Source organism: Balaenoptera musculus, chromosome 8, assembly GCF_009873245.2.
Source record: "Balaenoptera musculus isolate JJ_BM4_2016_0621 chromosome 8, mBalMus1.pri.v3, whole genome shotgun sequence".
Classification (NCBI taxonomy): Eukaryota; Metazoa; Chordata; class Mammalia; order Artiodactyla; family Balaenopteridae; genus Balaenoptera; species Balaenoptera musculus.
The window spans coordinates 38,882,385-38,899,273 of NC_045792.1; the positions used below are offsets into that span (position 1 = coordinate 38,882,385).

The window sequence follows — 16,889 nt, forward strand, 5'->3', positions numbered from 1 at the left end:
ATGTTTGGATTGGATGAGGTTTCTAGAATTGGTCTATAATGACTTATTCCTTTAAAAATCTTTCTTTTGGGGGAGGGAGGGTTTTAGCTAAAATTATATTTTAATTTAAAATATCTTGGTAAAATATTACTTCTTTTAAAAATCCATATTGTGGGGCTTCCCTGGTGGTGCAGTGGTTGAGAGTCTGCCTGCCAATGCAGGGGACACGGGTTCGAGCCCTGGTCTGGGAAGATCCCACATGCCGTGGAGCAACTGGGCCCGTGAGCCATAATTACTGAGCCTGCGCGTCTGGAGCCTGTGCTCCGCAACAAGAGAGGCCGCGATAGTGAGAGGCCCGTGCACCGCGATGAAGAGTGGCCCCCGCTTGCCACAACTAGAGAAAGCCCTCGCACAGAAACGAAGACCCAACACAGCCATAAATAAAATAAATTAAAAAAAAAAAATGCAAACCTTTAAAAAAAAAAATCCATATTGAGAAGTCCTCTTGTTAGAGTTGTTTGTTACAAGGTTGTTTATAAAAATGACAAGTAATTTTAGGTAAATTCAGATGCTGGGAACTTTCTACTTACATTTTTAATTAAACGTCACAGGTACAGCTAGACACTGTTTGGGAAAAGGCACATTTTTTTTTTTTTGTTAATGTAGAGTGGAAAATCATTACCTTTTATCTGAGAAAAAGTAGTCTTACAAATTTCACACTAACATCATTCCATAATAAATGTAGATATAATTGCTCAATTCAGCTATGCAGAGGACACATGTACAGAATTCTGTGAGGTTCCATTTATAATTAGGGATTTTGGAAATGTTTTCCATGGGATCGGCAGAAATTACTCACTTATAAGACTCATAAATGATAGTAACATTAAAGTTTACAGACGCCATTAGAAGGACTATTTTAGTAGTCTAGGGAAAAGACAAGTAATGAGCTAAAAACAGATGAGGAAATTAAGAAAAAGAACAAAGAAAGGAGAATAGGCAACTATGGTGAAGGAATGAACTGGAATTATTGACCTATAGCTAAGAAAAAGAGAAAGCTAGGTGAGATATACAGATTTCAACGTTGTTGTATGCAAGTAGAATTAAAACCACAGGAGTAGATGGAAAAGCCAGAGAGATTGGACAGAATAAGAGGATGAGGAAAGAATTCTGGAAAGATCAAAATTTAAGAGCCTGCCAGAAAGAGAAAGGAGCCAGTAAAAATGAGGAAGAAAGAACATCATGGAGGAAGGAAAGGCACCAAGGAAGAAGAGGCAAAGAACCAAGGAGAGAGGAGAACCAAGAGGAGAAATAATATCAGGCAGCAATGGCCAACCAGTATGAAATGTGTAGACAGACTGTAAGCAGATAGGGTAGGAGTCCCTGGAGAAAGAGAACCAGGAATGGTTTTCTTGACATAAGAGAACTCATTTTGGCCTAAGCCATTTTGTGATCTAAGCCTGGCCACAATGCTTGCCCTTGAACAGGTCTCAGCAATTAATGAGCTTAAGGGAACAAAGGAATGCAGGAACAGAAAAAAGGCAGTGAAACAATAGTGCAGTGATAAAGCAGAGTCCTAGTTCCTCCTCAAGGGATATAGATAATAATAAATCTTGGAGTTCTGCAGGAACTAAGGCCCCCACCCAGGTGGAGGATGGAATGATGATGTTGACCCTCCAGACTTCAGTCAACTAAAGCTTGGACTCTGTAGACCTTTGCCCCAATTCTATGCTGAATTCTCCTCTGCTCAAGCCCCGTCATGAATATGCATGTACTCTTAGCTTAAAACTTCCCAGTTTTGCTGTTGGGCAGACACTGCTTTGGGAAAAATCCCCCAGTGTTCTCCTTACTTGCTGCAAGTGACAATAAATCCTTCCTTCTCTAGTGCTTTGGTTGTCTATTGGCCCGACACCCACCAAGAGGTGAACCTGGTTTTCGGGTAAAAAGACAAAATAATACTAGTAAACACACCAAGATCACTAGTGACAAGACCAGTTCATGTAGAAAGTACCTAAATATGTTTATGAAAGATCATATATGTAACATATGCATACATATCTGGCTTCCTTAGTATGTAATTTAAAGACTCACAAATTATTGACAAGAACCTAGAAAACTCTTTTTCAAACCAACCCTTTGGGTGACAAAATTAAGATTAACTATTTTTCCTTGTACTCTTCTGTGTTTTCTGGTTTTTATTTTAATTATTTAATCAATTATTTATTTTGGGGTAAAATATATTACCCTTGTAATTGGAAGAAACAGCTATAAAAAAGTATTATGATAGGGACTTCCCTGGCAGTCAAGTGGTTAAGACTTCACCTTCCAATGCAGGGGGTGCAGGTTCAATCCCTGGTGGGGGAGCTAAAAGCCCATGTGCCTCGGGGCCAAAAAACCAAAACATAAAGCAAAAAAAAACGTATTATGATAAATGCTTTCAAGGTGTGAAGAGAAATTGCCATCTGGTACATAAAACTTCTAGAATTTACAGGTCTACTTAAAATCAAAGACTGAACTAGAAAGACCCAAAAAGAACATTTAACCCAAATCCCACTACCCCCCATCCCCATATCAATGTATCTGAAGCCCAGATACATTAATAGGCTTACCCAGGTAATGAAACCTTAAGTGGCAGAGAAAGAACTAGAGTCCAGGATTTCTACGTAAAACTGCTTTTTAACAAAGATGTCAATTAGCTAATAAAAGAGTGAGTAAGTGTGACTGTTTCTCTCCAAATTCCTCATCACAGTAGGGTATAATGAGAGGATGTTGGACTTTGGAAGCAGACAGATCTGGATTTGAATCCTGATTATGATTCACACTGAGATTACTTAGCCTCTCTTGAGCTTCAGTTTTCTCATCTATAAACTGGGGCTAGTACTTACCTTGCAGTGTTATTATAAAAATTTAAGACATCAAATATAGATATCCATCATACTGTCTGACAAATTATATTCACTTAATATTGAAACTGAATGGTACAAATGAACTGGTTTGCAGGGCAGAAATAAAGACACAGATGTACAGCACAAATGTATGGACACCAAGGGGGGAAAGTGGTGGTGGGGGGGGTTGTGGTGGTGGTGTGATGAATTGGGAGATTGGGATTGACATATATACACTAATATGTATAAAATGGATAACTAATAAGAACCTGATATATAAAAAAATAAATAAAATAAAACTCAAAAAAAAAAAAAAAGAAACCGAGCAGGACCCTGTGGGGCTCCTGGGCACAAAAGTCTTTTCGTGTCCCCTGTTTTTATGTTGGTAGGAAATAGGCTTCATTCAGCTTCTGTGACCTTCCCTGAGTTCCAAAGGGCAGGCTCAAACAGTTGCTAATCAGGGAAGGGAGGGGATGAAGAGACAAGGGAGGAGCGGTCAAGAAACAGTAGTGCAGCCTTGGGGCAGGGTCCTGGTTCCTCCTCACGGGATATACATAACTATATCTTTGAGCTCTTCCGCAGAACTAAAACCCCCACCACATGGACACATGGAAGATGTTAACTACTTGATGAAACATTCTTCATTCCAGAGAGAAGGTTACAGTTCAGTAACCTAGAGAACCATAGATCACGGGACCACCTGAGATGATCCTTAGATTGAAGGAATGCAGGCCTTGCAAGCACCCTAATCCTTATGAGAAGCCCCGCCCCTTGACTGTAAGACTCCCCACAACCCCCCCACTGAGTTTGGGACACACAGTTTTGAGGGCGTTAGGCCTCTGTGGCCCCCTTTGCCTGGCAAAGCAATAAAAGTATTCTTTTCTACTTCACCCAAAACTCGTCTCTGAGATTCAATTCGGCACTGCTGCACAGAGGCTGAGTTTCAGCATCAATATTAATTTCCCTTCTCACTTTAAACACTGGCTGGATAATCACTTGACAAATTTGTTGAAGGGATATTAGTATTTAATAGATGATTCAAATAAATACAAGGCTTTTAAGATCCCTTCTGGTCTTGAATGAATGAATGAATGAATGAATGAATAGATAAATAAATAAAAATTACAGTAAGTTTCCATAACAGTGATTTGAATGATTAAAAACAAAACTCTCATGTGATATTCAGGATTCTAGCCTATTGAATATCTATTATATAATTATATCTATTATATATATATATTATATATATATTTGTGAAAGTTACAAAAGTACATAAAACACCGTATTTTTCTACAAGGGTATAAAATGAAATTTGACCAATATTAGAAAACACAGAAATTAAGCACAATTTAAAAGTTGGGGCAGTATCCTTTGGAGATATTGCTTACCTTTTACGGGAAAGGTAAACGGCTCCTTGGTCAAATTAGGGCAATCAACTACAGAGACCTGGACATCAGCAAAGTTATCCGTTAGCCCCTTCTGCAGAACTAATAAAGACAAGGAAAAGGGTTAAACATTAGGTAGAAATTTGCCATCACATATCAAGTCTTCCCTCAACTGTTTTGTGTGTCAAACTTCCAACCTAAACTTGTGTAATGTATTATTATTATTATTTTTTTTTTTGGATGTGCCACATGGCATGTGGCATCTTAGCTCCCTGACCAGGGACAGAACCCGTGCCCCCTGCAGTGGAAGCATGGAGTCTTAATTGCTGGACTGCCAGGGAAGTCCCTAAACTTGTGTAACTTAAAAGGAGGGGGATAAGGGACTTCCTTGGTGGTCCAGCAGTTAAGACTCAGTACTTCCACTGCAGGGGGTGCTCCCCACATGCTATGCAGTACAGCCAAACAAACAAACAAACAAAAGGAGAGGGAAAAGGTCTTATTAATGAATATAATCAGACACTGGACACAATCACAAGATATGTATATTAAGATACATAAATACTTGCATAAATAACACTGTAAACTGTAGTGATTAGAAACCACTGAAGATAAACACTGCACTCAGGTGAGGACTATGTTTCTTTTAGGGAGAGGATTCCAAGTATTGAAATGTAAATATTTAAACTGCTAGAAAGTAAGCAATTACATGCAACACCTTCATTAATGCTTACAGACAAAATGTTGAGCAAAAGAAGTAAGACATGGAAGTATGTGTTATATGACTCATACGTATTTCAAAGACAGGCAGCTAATCTAAGGTTCTAACAGGTCAGAACAGTGGTCACCTCTTGGGGTAGAGATATTGACTGAGAAAGTGCAAGGAGTCTTCTGGGATGCTGGAAATATTTAATATCTTAATCTGGGTGTGTTATGGGTGTAAACACGTTAAAATTCATCAAGCTATACACTTAAGATCAGTGTACTTGGGCTTCCCTGGTGGCACAGTGATTAAGAATCCACCTGACAAATGCAGGGGACACAGGTTCGACCCCTGGGCTGGGAAGATCCCACATGTCTAATAGCAGCTGAGCCCATGTGCCACAACTACTGAAGCCTGCGTGCCTCAAGCCCATGCTCTGCAACAAGAGAAGGCACCGCAATGAGAAGCCCGTGCACTGCAACGAAGAGTAGCTCCTGCTCGCCTCAACTAGAGAAAGCCCTCACTCAGCAATGAAGATCCAACGTAGCCAAAAAAATTTTTAAAAAGTAAATATAATAAATTTAAAAAAGATTAGTGTACTTTACTGTAGATATGTCATAACTCAATCAAAAAGGTAAAAAAGCAAACAGATGTCTCAAAGTTATAAATCTAGGAGCAATGTACTTTTTTTTAAAAATAAATTTATTCATTTTTAGCTGTGTTGGGTCTTCGTTTCTGTGTGAGAGCTTTCTCTAGTTGCGGCGAGCGGGGGCCACTCTTCATTGCGGTGCGTGGGCCTCTCACTATCGCGGCCTCTCTTGTTGCGGAGCACAGGCTCCAGATGCGCAGGCTCAGTAGTTGTGGCTCACGGGCCCAGTTGCTCCGCAGCATGTGGGATCTTCCCAGACCAGCGCTCGAACCCATGTCCCCTGCATTGGCAGGCAGATTCTCAACCACTGCGCCACCAGGGAAGCCCAGGAGCAATGTACTTTTAAGGATGAAAAGTTCTTATACAAAACTTCTCTAAGGGGACTTCCCTGGGCGGTCCAGTGGTTAAGGCTCTGCACTCCCACTGCAGGGGGCACAGGTTCAATCCCTGGTCGGGGAACTAAGATCCCACGTGCCACTCGGTGCAGCCAAAAAAACCTTCTCTGACAATAGTGTCGGCCATTAGTTTAGTCTTGTAGAATCAGACTTTCTAAAATCATGAAGTCATCCTAAATTTAGCCCTAAATATCCTAAATAGATATTCCATACCAGATCTTTTATGTACATGAGAACAGAAACCAAATTGACTGGAAAATCCCCCTACCTAGACTAATGACTGCATATTTATGAATATATAAAGATTCAATGTATGGAAATATAGTAAAATCTATTTTTTACCAATCACAAAGGGACCAAGTTCTGGCTATAAGATTTTCTGTAAAAACTGAAAACAAATTTTAAGCCAAAAAATTTAGATTTCATCTCTGTTTTGTATAGAATATATCTTCTACAGATAGAAAACAGAAACGTAAAGACACAAGAGAAGATAGGTTGTAGGAAGGCACTCGTCTGATTCCTAGCTGTCCTGTTATATCAGGCAAGACAGACTGACAGAAAAGAAATACAGACAAAGAATACTAGTAATCCAGTTTGTTTACTAACTCCCCTTCAATTTAGGGAGAAAATAGGAAGGTTTAGAGGAGAGCCACAACGAAGCAAAACGTGAATATACCTCTTTTTTTTTTTTTTTTAAATAAGAAAGAAAGAGTGGCTTTATTTCTTTGCCAGGCAAAGAGGGAACACAGGCTAGCGCCTCAAGAACTGTTGCCCCGTTAACTGGGGCATAGGGTGAATATACTTCTTGACTTCAACCTTATCAGGAGGACAGAAGAGCTACCAGGACAGATACACTTTGAGATAAGGGTAGGTTTACCCTTACCCTCAGAATTAGAATCCAAAGGCTGTCAGACAAATGCTAGCATTCTGACAGGCTATACAGTTTGGATTAGTACTATTCCTGGCTTCGTTTCATATTCCTATTTTTATTTTCTTTTCTTATCTATATCCCCTCCTTTCGAATTAATCTTGGAAGCTGCCTTAGGTTCTTGTTTCAAATAGCTGAAATGAACCTAAAAACATATGCAGACAGAGAAATCTAAGCAAGTTCAACTGGCAGTCTGTCATATCAGGAGAGGGAGGAAAAAGTAGTAGATTGGGAACATGATTAATACCCACAGTAGATTATATATTTCAAGAATATTACAACTGGTAAAAAGTTAATAAAGCAGGGGTGGAGTCAAGATGGCGTACTAGGAGGACATGGAATTCAACGTCTCCTCACAACTAGGGCACCTATCAGGCACCGGGGGACCACAGACACCTAAGGGGACGAGAGAAACCCCCAGTAACCGGGTAGGCCATGGGGCTTGGGGGGAGTGAAGGGGGAGGAGAAGTGGAGGTGGGATGGGACTGGAGCCCTGAGGGGCGGCTGGGGGAGGGGAAGGGATCCCACACATGAAGGGGGAAATCGGGGAACCACTGGGAGGGCAGAGGATCAAAAGGGAGCATGGCCAGGTTTCCCCTGCCCACGTGGACCCCCAGGAACCTGTTGAGATCCTGGGCCTGATCCTCTGCCCACCTAGGCCCCCTCCAGCCCTGCAGTCCTGAGTGAGTGGGAGGGAGGGAAGGGGGAGCAAAAGTAAAGGCTGGACCTATGGGACCGGCACCCTTGAGGGCCAGCCAGGGGAGGGAAGCAGTTCCTCCACCCAGCGGGACCCACCCATGGTTAGGGGTCCAGCAGTGACGGGGGAGACCCTGGGGGAGACAGTGGGGGAGGGGCACAAAGGAACGGAAGGGAATGGGGCCAGTGCTTTCCCTGTCCTCTTAGGCACCAGGGAGCCTGTTGGGCTCCAGGGCCTAATCCTCTGCCCTTGGAGCCTCCCTCCTGCTGTGCAGAGCCAAAGCCCCGCCCCTACACCCCCACCCAGGGCCCTACCTCTACACTTGGAGACCTCCTCCAATGAGCTGGGCCTAAACCCTACCCACACACCCTCACTCAGGGCCCTATCTCCAAACTCCGGAACTCCACACTCCAGAGGCCCTCCTTTCAACGTGATGCCTCTCCCCTTCTGTGCAGGTCCTAAGCAGAGGCCCCGCCCCACACTCAAACATCACCCTGCCTAGGCCCCGGCGCCATGCTCAAGTGTCACACCCCCACCCGCCTAGGCCCTGCCCCACCCAAAACCCCACCTCTGCCTAAGTTCCACCCCATGGCTAACTCCTGCCCTAGAGCCAGACTTTTTCTTTCTTTTCTTTTTTTCCTCTTTTAGATTGGGGTTCTGTTTTTACCTCATTGATTCATTGTTGTTGATTCTTTTATATTTTTATTTTTCCTAATCTTTTATTTTTCTAATTTTATTTTATCTTTATACTTTGTTAGTGATCTCTCTTTTGGCTTGTTCCCCCCGCACCTTTATTTTTTTTTCTTTTTTCTGTTGTTTTATTTTACCTTGTTGCAGTTGTTTCAATTATAGTTTTACTTTCTAATATATTTTTTATCGTTCTAATTTTATTATCTTTTTTATCTTTGATATTGTACTGCTCCTTTTTCTCTTCTTTCTTCCCTTTTTTTTTTTTTTTACCATGCCACAAAGCTTGCGGGATCTTGGTTCCCAGGCCGGAGGTCGGGCCCGAACTCCTGTTGTGGCAGCTCTGAGTCCAAACCTCTGGACTAACAAGAACCTCAGACCCACAGAATATCAATTGGAGTGACACCTCCCAGAAATCCTCATATCAGCATCAAGACCCAGCTCTATCCAACTGCCTGCAAACTCCAGTGCTGGACATCTCAGGCCAAACAACCAGTAACACAGGAATACAGCACCACCCTCAAAAAAAAAAAAAATGAAACGACAAAAAAATTTGTTACAGACGAAGGAGCAAGGTAAAAACCAACAAGACCAAATAAATGAAGACGAAGTAGGCAACCTAACTGAAAAAGAATTCAAAGTAATGATAGTAAAGATGATCCAAAATCTTGGAAACAGAATGGAGAAAATACAAGCAACATTTCACAAGGATCTAGAAGAACTAAACAGCAAACAAACAGTGATGAACAACACAATAACTGAAATTTAAAATACTCTAGAAGGAATCAATAGCAGAATAACTGGGGCAGAAGAACGGATAAGTGAGCTGGAAGATAAAATGGTGGAAATAATAACCAGGGAGCAGAACAAAGAAAAAGAATGAAAATAATTGAGGACAGTCTCAGAGACCTCTGGACAACATTAAATGCACCAACATTCTAATTATAGGGGTTCCAGAAGAAGAAGAGAAAAAGAAAGGGTATGAGAAAATATTTGAAGAGATTATCATCAAAAACTTCCCTAACATGGGAAAGGAAATAGTCAATCAAGTCTAGGAAGAACAGAGGGTACCATACAGGATAAACCCAAAGAGAAACACTCCGAGACACATATTAATCAAACTATCAAAAATTAAATACAAAGAAAAAATATTGAAAGCAGCAAGGGAAAAGCAACAGATAACATACACGGGAATCCCCATAAGGTTAACAGCTGATTTTTCAGCAGAAACTGCAAGCCAGCCGGGAGTGGCAGGACATATTTAAAGTGATGAAAGGGAAAAACTACAACCAAGATTACTCTACCCAGCAAGGATCTCATTCAGATTCGAAAGAGAAATTAAAACCTTTACAGATGAGCAAAAGTTAAGAGAATTCAGCACCACCAAACCAGCTTTACAACAAATGCAAAAGGAACTTCTCTAGGCAGGAAACACAAGAGAACTAAAAGACCTAGAATAACAAACCCCAAACAATTAAGAAACTGGTAACAGGAACATACATATCAATAATTACCTTAAATGTAAATGGATTAAATGCTGCAACCAAAAGACATAGACTGGCTGAATGGACACAAAAACAAGACCTGTACATATGCTGTCTACAAGAGACCCACTTCAGACCTAGGGACACATACAGACTGAAAGTGAGGGGATGGAAAAAGATATTCCATGCAAATGGAAATCAAAAGAAAGCTGGAGTAGCAATTCTCATATCAGACAAAATAGACTTTAAAATAAACACTATTACAAGAGACAAGGACACTACATAACGATCAAGGGATCAATCCAAGAAGAAGATATAACAATTGTAAATATTTATGCACCCAACATAGGAGCACCTCAATACATAAGGCAAATGGTAACAGCTGTCGACAGTAACACAATCATAGTAGGGGACTTCAACACCCCACTTTCACCAATGGACAGATCATTTAAAATGAAAATAAATAAGGAAACACAAGCTTTAAATGACACATTAAACACGATGGACTTAATTGATATTTATAGGACATTCCATCCAAAAACAACAGAATACACTTTCTTCTCAAGTGCTCATGGAACATTCCATATCCTGGGTCACATATCAAGCTTGGTAAATTTAAGAAAATTGAAATCGTATCAAGTATCTTTTCTGACCACAACACTATGAGACTAGATATCAGTTACAGGGAAAAATCTGTAAAAAATACAAACACATGGAGGCTAAACAGTACACTACTAAATAACCAAGAGATCACTGAAGAAATCAAAGAGGAAATCAAAAAATACCTAGAAACAAATGACAATGAAAACACGATGACCCCAAACCTATGGGATGCAGCGAAAGCAGTTCTAAGCAGGAAGTTTATAGCAATACAATCTTACCTCAAGAAACAAGAAACATCTCAAATAAACAATTTAACTTTACACCTAAAGCAATTAGAGAAAGAAGAACAAAATAACCTCAAAGTTAACAGAAGGAAAGAAATCATAAAGATCAGATCAAAAATAAATGAAAAAGAAATGAAGGAAACGATAGCAAAGATCAATAAAACTAAAAGCTGGTTCTTTGAGAAGATAAACAAAATTGATAAACCATTAGACAGACATTCAAAAAAAAAGGGAGAAGACTCAAATCAATGGAAAAAGGAGAAGTAACAACTGACACTGCAGAAATACAAAGGATCATGAGAGATTAGTACACGCAACTCTATGCCAATAAAATGGACAACCTGGAAGAAATGGACAAATTCTTAGAAAAGCACAACCTTCCAAGACTGAAACACGAAGAAATAGAAAATATAAACAGACCAATCACAAGCACCGAAATTGAAACTGTGATTAAAAATCTTCCAATAAACAAAAGCCCAGGACCAGATGGCTTCACAGGCAAATTCTATCAAACATTTGGGGAAGAGCTAACACCAATCCTTATCAAACTCTTCCAAAATATAGCAGAGGGAGGAACACTCCCAAACTCATTATACGAGGCCACCATCACCCTGATACCAAAACTAGACAAAGATGTCACAAAGAAAGAAAACTACAGGCCAATATCACTGATGAACATAGATGCAAAAATCCTCAACAGAATAATAGCAAACAGAATCCAACAGCACATTAAAAAGATCATACACCATGATCAAGTGGGTTTTATCCCAGGAATGCAAGGATTCTTCAATGTACGCAACTCAATCAGTGTGATAAACCATATTAACAAGTTGAAGGACAAAAACCATATGATCATCTCCGTAGATGCAGAAAAACCTTTTGACAAAACTCAACACCCATTTATGATAAAAACACTACAGAAAGTAGGCATAGCTGGAACTTACCTCAACAAAATAAAGGCCATGTATGACAAACCCACAGCCAACATCATTCTCAATGGTGAAAAACTGAAAGCATTTCCACTAAGATCAGGAACAAGACAAGGTTGCCCACTCTCACCACTACTATTCAACATAGTTTTGGAAGTTTTAGCCACAGCAATCAGAGAAGAAAAAGAAACAAAAGGAATCCAAATCGGAAAAGAAGAAGTAAAGCTGTCTGCTCTGTGCAGATGACATGATACTATACATAGAGAAGCCTAAATATGCTACCAGAAAGCTACTATAGCTAATCAATGAATTTGGCAAAGTAGCAGGATACAAAATTAATGCACAGAAATCTCTTGCATTCCTATACACTAATGATGAAAAATCTGAAAGAGAAATTAAGGAAACACTTCCGTTTACCGCTGCAACAAAAACAATAAAATATCTAGGAATAAACCTACCTAAGGAGACAAAAGACTGTATGCAGAAAACTATAAGACACTTATGAAAGAAATTAAAGAGGATACAAACAGATGGAGGGATATACCATACTCTTGGATTGGAAGAATCAACATTGTGAAAATGACTCTACTACCCAAAGCAATATACAGATTCAATGCAATCCCTATCAAAGTACCAATGGCATTTTTTACAGAACTAGAACAAAAAATTTCACAATTTGTATGGAAACACAAAAGACCCCGAATAGCCAAAACAATATTGAGAAAGAAAAACGGAGCTGGAGGAATCAGGCTCCTGGTCTTCATACTATACTACAAAGCTACAGTATTCAAGACAGTATGGTACAGACACAAAAACAGAAATATAGATCAATGGAACAGGATAGAAAGCCCAGAGATAAACCCACGCACATATGGTCACCTTATCTTTGATAAAGGAGGCAAGAGTATACAATGGAGAAAAGACAGTCTCTTCAATAAGTGGTGCTGGGAAAACTGGACAGCTACATGTAAAAGAATGAAATTAGAACACTCCCTAACACCATACACAAAAATAAACTCAAAATGGATTAAAGACCTTAATGTAAGGCCAGACAGCATAAAACTCTTCGAGGAAAACATAGGGAGAACACTCTATGACATAAATTACAGCAAGATCCCTTTTGAACCACCTCCTAAAGAAATGGAAATAAAAACAGAAACAAACAAATGGGACCTAATGAAAGTTAAAAGCTTTTGCACAGCAAAGGAAACAATAAAAAAAGACGAAAAGACAACCCTCAGAATCGGAGAAAGTATTTGCAAACGAAGCAAGTGACAAAAGATTAATCTCCAAAATATACAAGCAGCTCATGCAGCTTAGTATCAAAAAAACAAACAACCCAATCCAAAAATGGGCAGAAGACCTAAATAGACATTTCTCCAAAGAAGATATACAGATTGCCAACAAACACATGAAAGGATGCTCAACATCACTAATCATTAGAGAAATGCAAATCAAAACTACAATGAGGTATCACCTCACAAAGGTCAGAATAGCCATCATCAAAAAATCTACAAACAACAAATGCTGGAGAGGTTGTGGAGAAAAGGGAACCCTCCTACACTATTGGTGGGAATGTAAATTGGTACAGCCACTATGGAGAACAGTATGGAGGTTCCTTAAAAAACTAAAAATAGAACTACCATATAACCCAGCAATCCCACTACTGAGCATATACCCTGAGAAAACCATAATTCAAAAAGAGTCATGTACCACAATGTTCACTGCAGCACTATTTACAATAACCAGGACATGGAGGCAACCTAAGTGTCCATCGACAGATGAATGGATAAAGAAGATGTGGCACATGTATACAATGGAATATTACTCAGCCATAAATAGAAACGAAATTGAGTATTTGTAGTGAGGTGGATGGTCCTAGAGTCTGTCATACAGAGTGAAGTAAGTCAGAAAGAGAAAAACAAATACCATATGCTAACACATATATATGGAATCTAAAAAAAAAAAATGGTTCTGAAGAACCTAGGGGCAGGACAGGAATAAAGTCGCAGATGTAGAGAATGGACTTGAGGACATGGGGAGGGGGAACGGTAGGCTGGGACGAAGTAAAACAGCAGCATTGATATATATAACTACCAGATGTAAAATAGATAGCTAGTGGGAAGCAGCTGCATGGCACAGGGAGATTAGCTCGGTGCTTTGTGACCACCTAGAGGGGTGGGATAAGGAGGGTGGGAGGGAGATGCAAGAGGGAGGGGATATGGGTATATACGTTTGCATATAGCTGATTCAGTTGGTATACAGCAGAAACTAACACAACACTGTAAAGCAATTATACTCCAATAAAGATGTTAAAAAAAAAGTTAATAAAGCAATATTGTACAGCTCTTTGGGCACCACACATATTTAAATCGTGGACTACCATATTCATTTTCATTCTGTAAAGTTCGTATCTCATCAAGAATCTTTGAATCGTGAATTTAGATTTTTTTTGAGGGGCAGGGTTTTGGACTCTCTCCATAAAAACAGTACAGATACTGAAAAGGAAAATTAGTTCTGTATCGAAAGTACTATTGCATAAACCTTAGAATGTTTTTATTTTTAAATTTTTTTCCTTAGGATAATTTTAAAAACTCAGTATTGCATTTACCTTCAACAAGCTCCTCTAGACTTGGCACATGAAAAGAATACTCAGCACAAGACATCTTCTTTCTGAAACAGGAAGGGGGCAGGACACAACCTTTAAAAGAACGACATAGCCATTGGGGGACACAAAAACTGGTTAGAACCAAGTAGGTCCAAGATGGCAGACTTCCAGTAGAACTTGAGCCTCATTATATGCTCATTGTAATGCATTAGCACCTAAATGACACACCCACAGGTGCCATGACCATAAAAGGCCAAAAGTGGGCCGTGTCCCAATTCCTGGAATTCTTCACCCCTTCCCCCAAATAGCTGGAATAATCCTCCCACTTGTTAGCCTATGAAATTACCCAGTCCATAAAAACTAACTACCCCATATTTCACAGCCTCTCACCTTCTGAGATGTTCCACACTCTGTGGAGTGTGTTTCTCCCAAGGCCATCTCACCTTCTGAGATCGACCGCATTCTGTCTATGGAGTGTGTCTCTCTTTAAAAATCCACTTCTTACATATCACTTTGTCTCTCACTGAATTCTTTCTGTGATGAGACATAAAGAACCTGAGCTTCGTTAAGTCCTGAGTGTGTGATCTCAATTAAAGGACAGTGTGTTCAAGTCCCAATCTGAGTTTTGGCTGGGGTCAAGTCCCAGCCCATGGGCTCAAGTCCCAATCTGAGTGTTGAGGTTTCACGAGGATGTACAAAATAAAGCAATTGTAGGCTAATTATCGCAGTGCACCAAGCATGAACAGCTGCTGCTCTGGAAATGAAAGAGTTCAGTTATATAAAGAGGGCAAAAGGGAATTTAGGTGTCCTCACAGAAAGGCAACCATAAGTTCTTGTATTTAATATTCCAAGTGAGAAATGTCCAAGTAACCTCTTTTAATACTAATACCTTAAGTAGCTGACATTTAAAATAGACAAGAGGAATACCAAACCAAGAGGGCACATGATTCATTTTCTTCAGTCATGTATCTGGATTGAACATGCAGCTTTCTAATGGTTGATTTAAGGAATATAGATCCTGAAGCAAAGGTAGTTATTAAGGTTTATGAATAAATGTTTAAATGGTTGTAGATAACAGTACAGGATGTTTAGGTACTTCTATAATAGATCATTTACTTGTGTTTTCTATTCTATATTTTACATTTAGGCTAAAAGTTAAACAAGTTTCTTAGACTATCACTTTTACAAGAGAAAATTTAAATTACTGAGAGAAATGGAAACTTCTACAAATTATTAGCTTTTGAAATTCAAATTATTTCATTTACAAATAAACATATTTTCTTGGTAAACAGTTTCAATGTTCAATTATTCTGATAACCTAACCAATTATAATTTGATTTTTTAAAAATATATGCTAAATATATTTTACAATAAGTAGACATATATGCACAGAGATTAGTATCTTGCCTCAAGTGTACAGGTGATGCAAGCAGAGAGAGTTAAATAAAATGCAGGCAAAAAAACCCAAACAAACGAAAGTAATATGAGGTGGGCGGGGAATCCCACTGGAGGCCAATCACAACAAGGAATAAAGACAAAACTCTTAAGGCTGTTTCTAAGAACACTGTTGGAGTTCTCATTAAAATTGTTAATGAAATACCTCATTAATGTGAATAATCTCTGATATACCATTACTTAGTAAGTGAAAGATGGTCCTTCAACATCACTTGAAATACTCTTCCAAAAAAATTTTTTTTTTACTTTTCCAAAGATTCAGTTTTCTTAGAAACTGGATTTCTAATTTTGATGATAATATCAAATAACACATCTTTCACAAACATACATTTAAGATCTGACATTTCTTTAGTACTTTATCAGATAATACTTTATTACCCTTTATTTACTTAATATGCATAATTTGGTCTCCCAAAGAAAATGTAAAGTGTTGATAATGGGCCCCAAACCCTATATAATCATATTTAGATGATCTCAAATATATTTTCTTTTTTTTTGGCCGTGCATTGCGGCTTGCAGGATATTAGTTCCCTGACCAGGGATCAAACCCGGGTCCTCGGCAGTGAAAGCGAAGCATGGAGTCCTAACCATTGGACCGCCAGGGAATTCCTGAAAATATATTTTCGAATTTAATAAGCTATAATTGTTTAGGAATGAGCCATTGTAACTTTATTGAAATAATTTCAGATGGACAGAAAATACATACAAATAATCTCATATATGCTTCACCTAGATTTTCCAAATGTTGACATCTTATATTTTCTTTCTTTTTCTTTTTCTTTTTTTTTGGCTGCTCTGCGAGGCATGCAGAATTCTAGTTCCCAGACCAGGGGTGGAACCCGTGCCCCGCCCCCCGCAGTGGAAGCGTGGAGTCTTAACCACCGGACCACCAGGGAAGGCCCATCGTCTTATATTTTCTTTATTAGAAACCAGCAAGCACTAATTAAGAACATGTAAAAATCTGCTCAGTGAATACCATGTTTATTTAAAACGAAGATAATGAAAGCACTCTAGATATTTCTACTTACAGTAGGAATAATAAAGACTCAAGTTTAAATTAAATACAATCCTAATGATCTCAGGTGGCCTCGGCCTGCAGCAGCTTGAAGCAAGATCTCATTCTTCAGCGAAGTCAGGCCATGGCAGTGAGAGCACTGAATCCTAGCCACTAGACCACGAGGGCCAGTGGCTAGTGACAACGCCCCTGGGTTGTCTTATTTG

The 16,889-nt window shown here is 39.3% G+C and overlaps 1 protein-coding gene across 3 annotated transcripts in view; it reads right to left on the reverse strand.

Annotated features, from left to right (window-relative positions):
- The window catches only part of C8H11orf54 (chromosome 8 C11orf54 homolog), a 29,713-nt gene that overhangs the window by 9,137 nt on the left and 3,687 nt on the right, over positions 1-16,889 (reverse strand). For 2 of the 3 annotated variants that reach the window (XM_036860704.1, XM_036860706.1), the window contains exons 2-3: positions 14,217-14,278; positions 4,253-4,351 (exon numbers count right to left, since the gene is read on the reverse strand). In XM_036860704.1, the coding sequence (XP_036716599.1) occupies positions 4,253-4,351; positions 14,217-14,271 (154 nt within the window). In that variant the 5' untranslated portion in view covers positions 14,272-14,278. Of the gene's footprint in view, positions 1-4,252; positions 4,352-14,216; positions 14,279-14,603; positions 14,748-16,889 lie in introns of those variants that run through there. The other variant, XM_036860705.1, reaches the window with a different exon arrangement.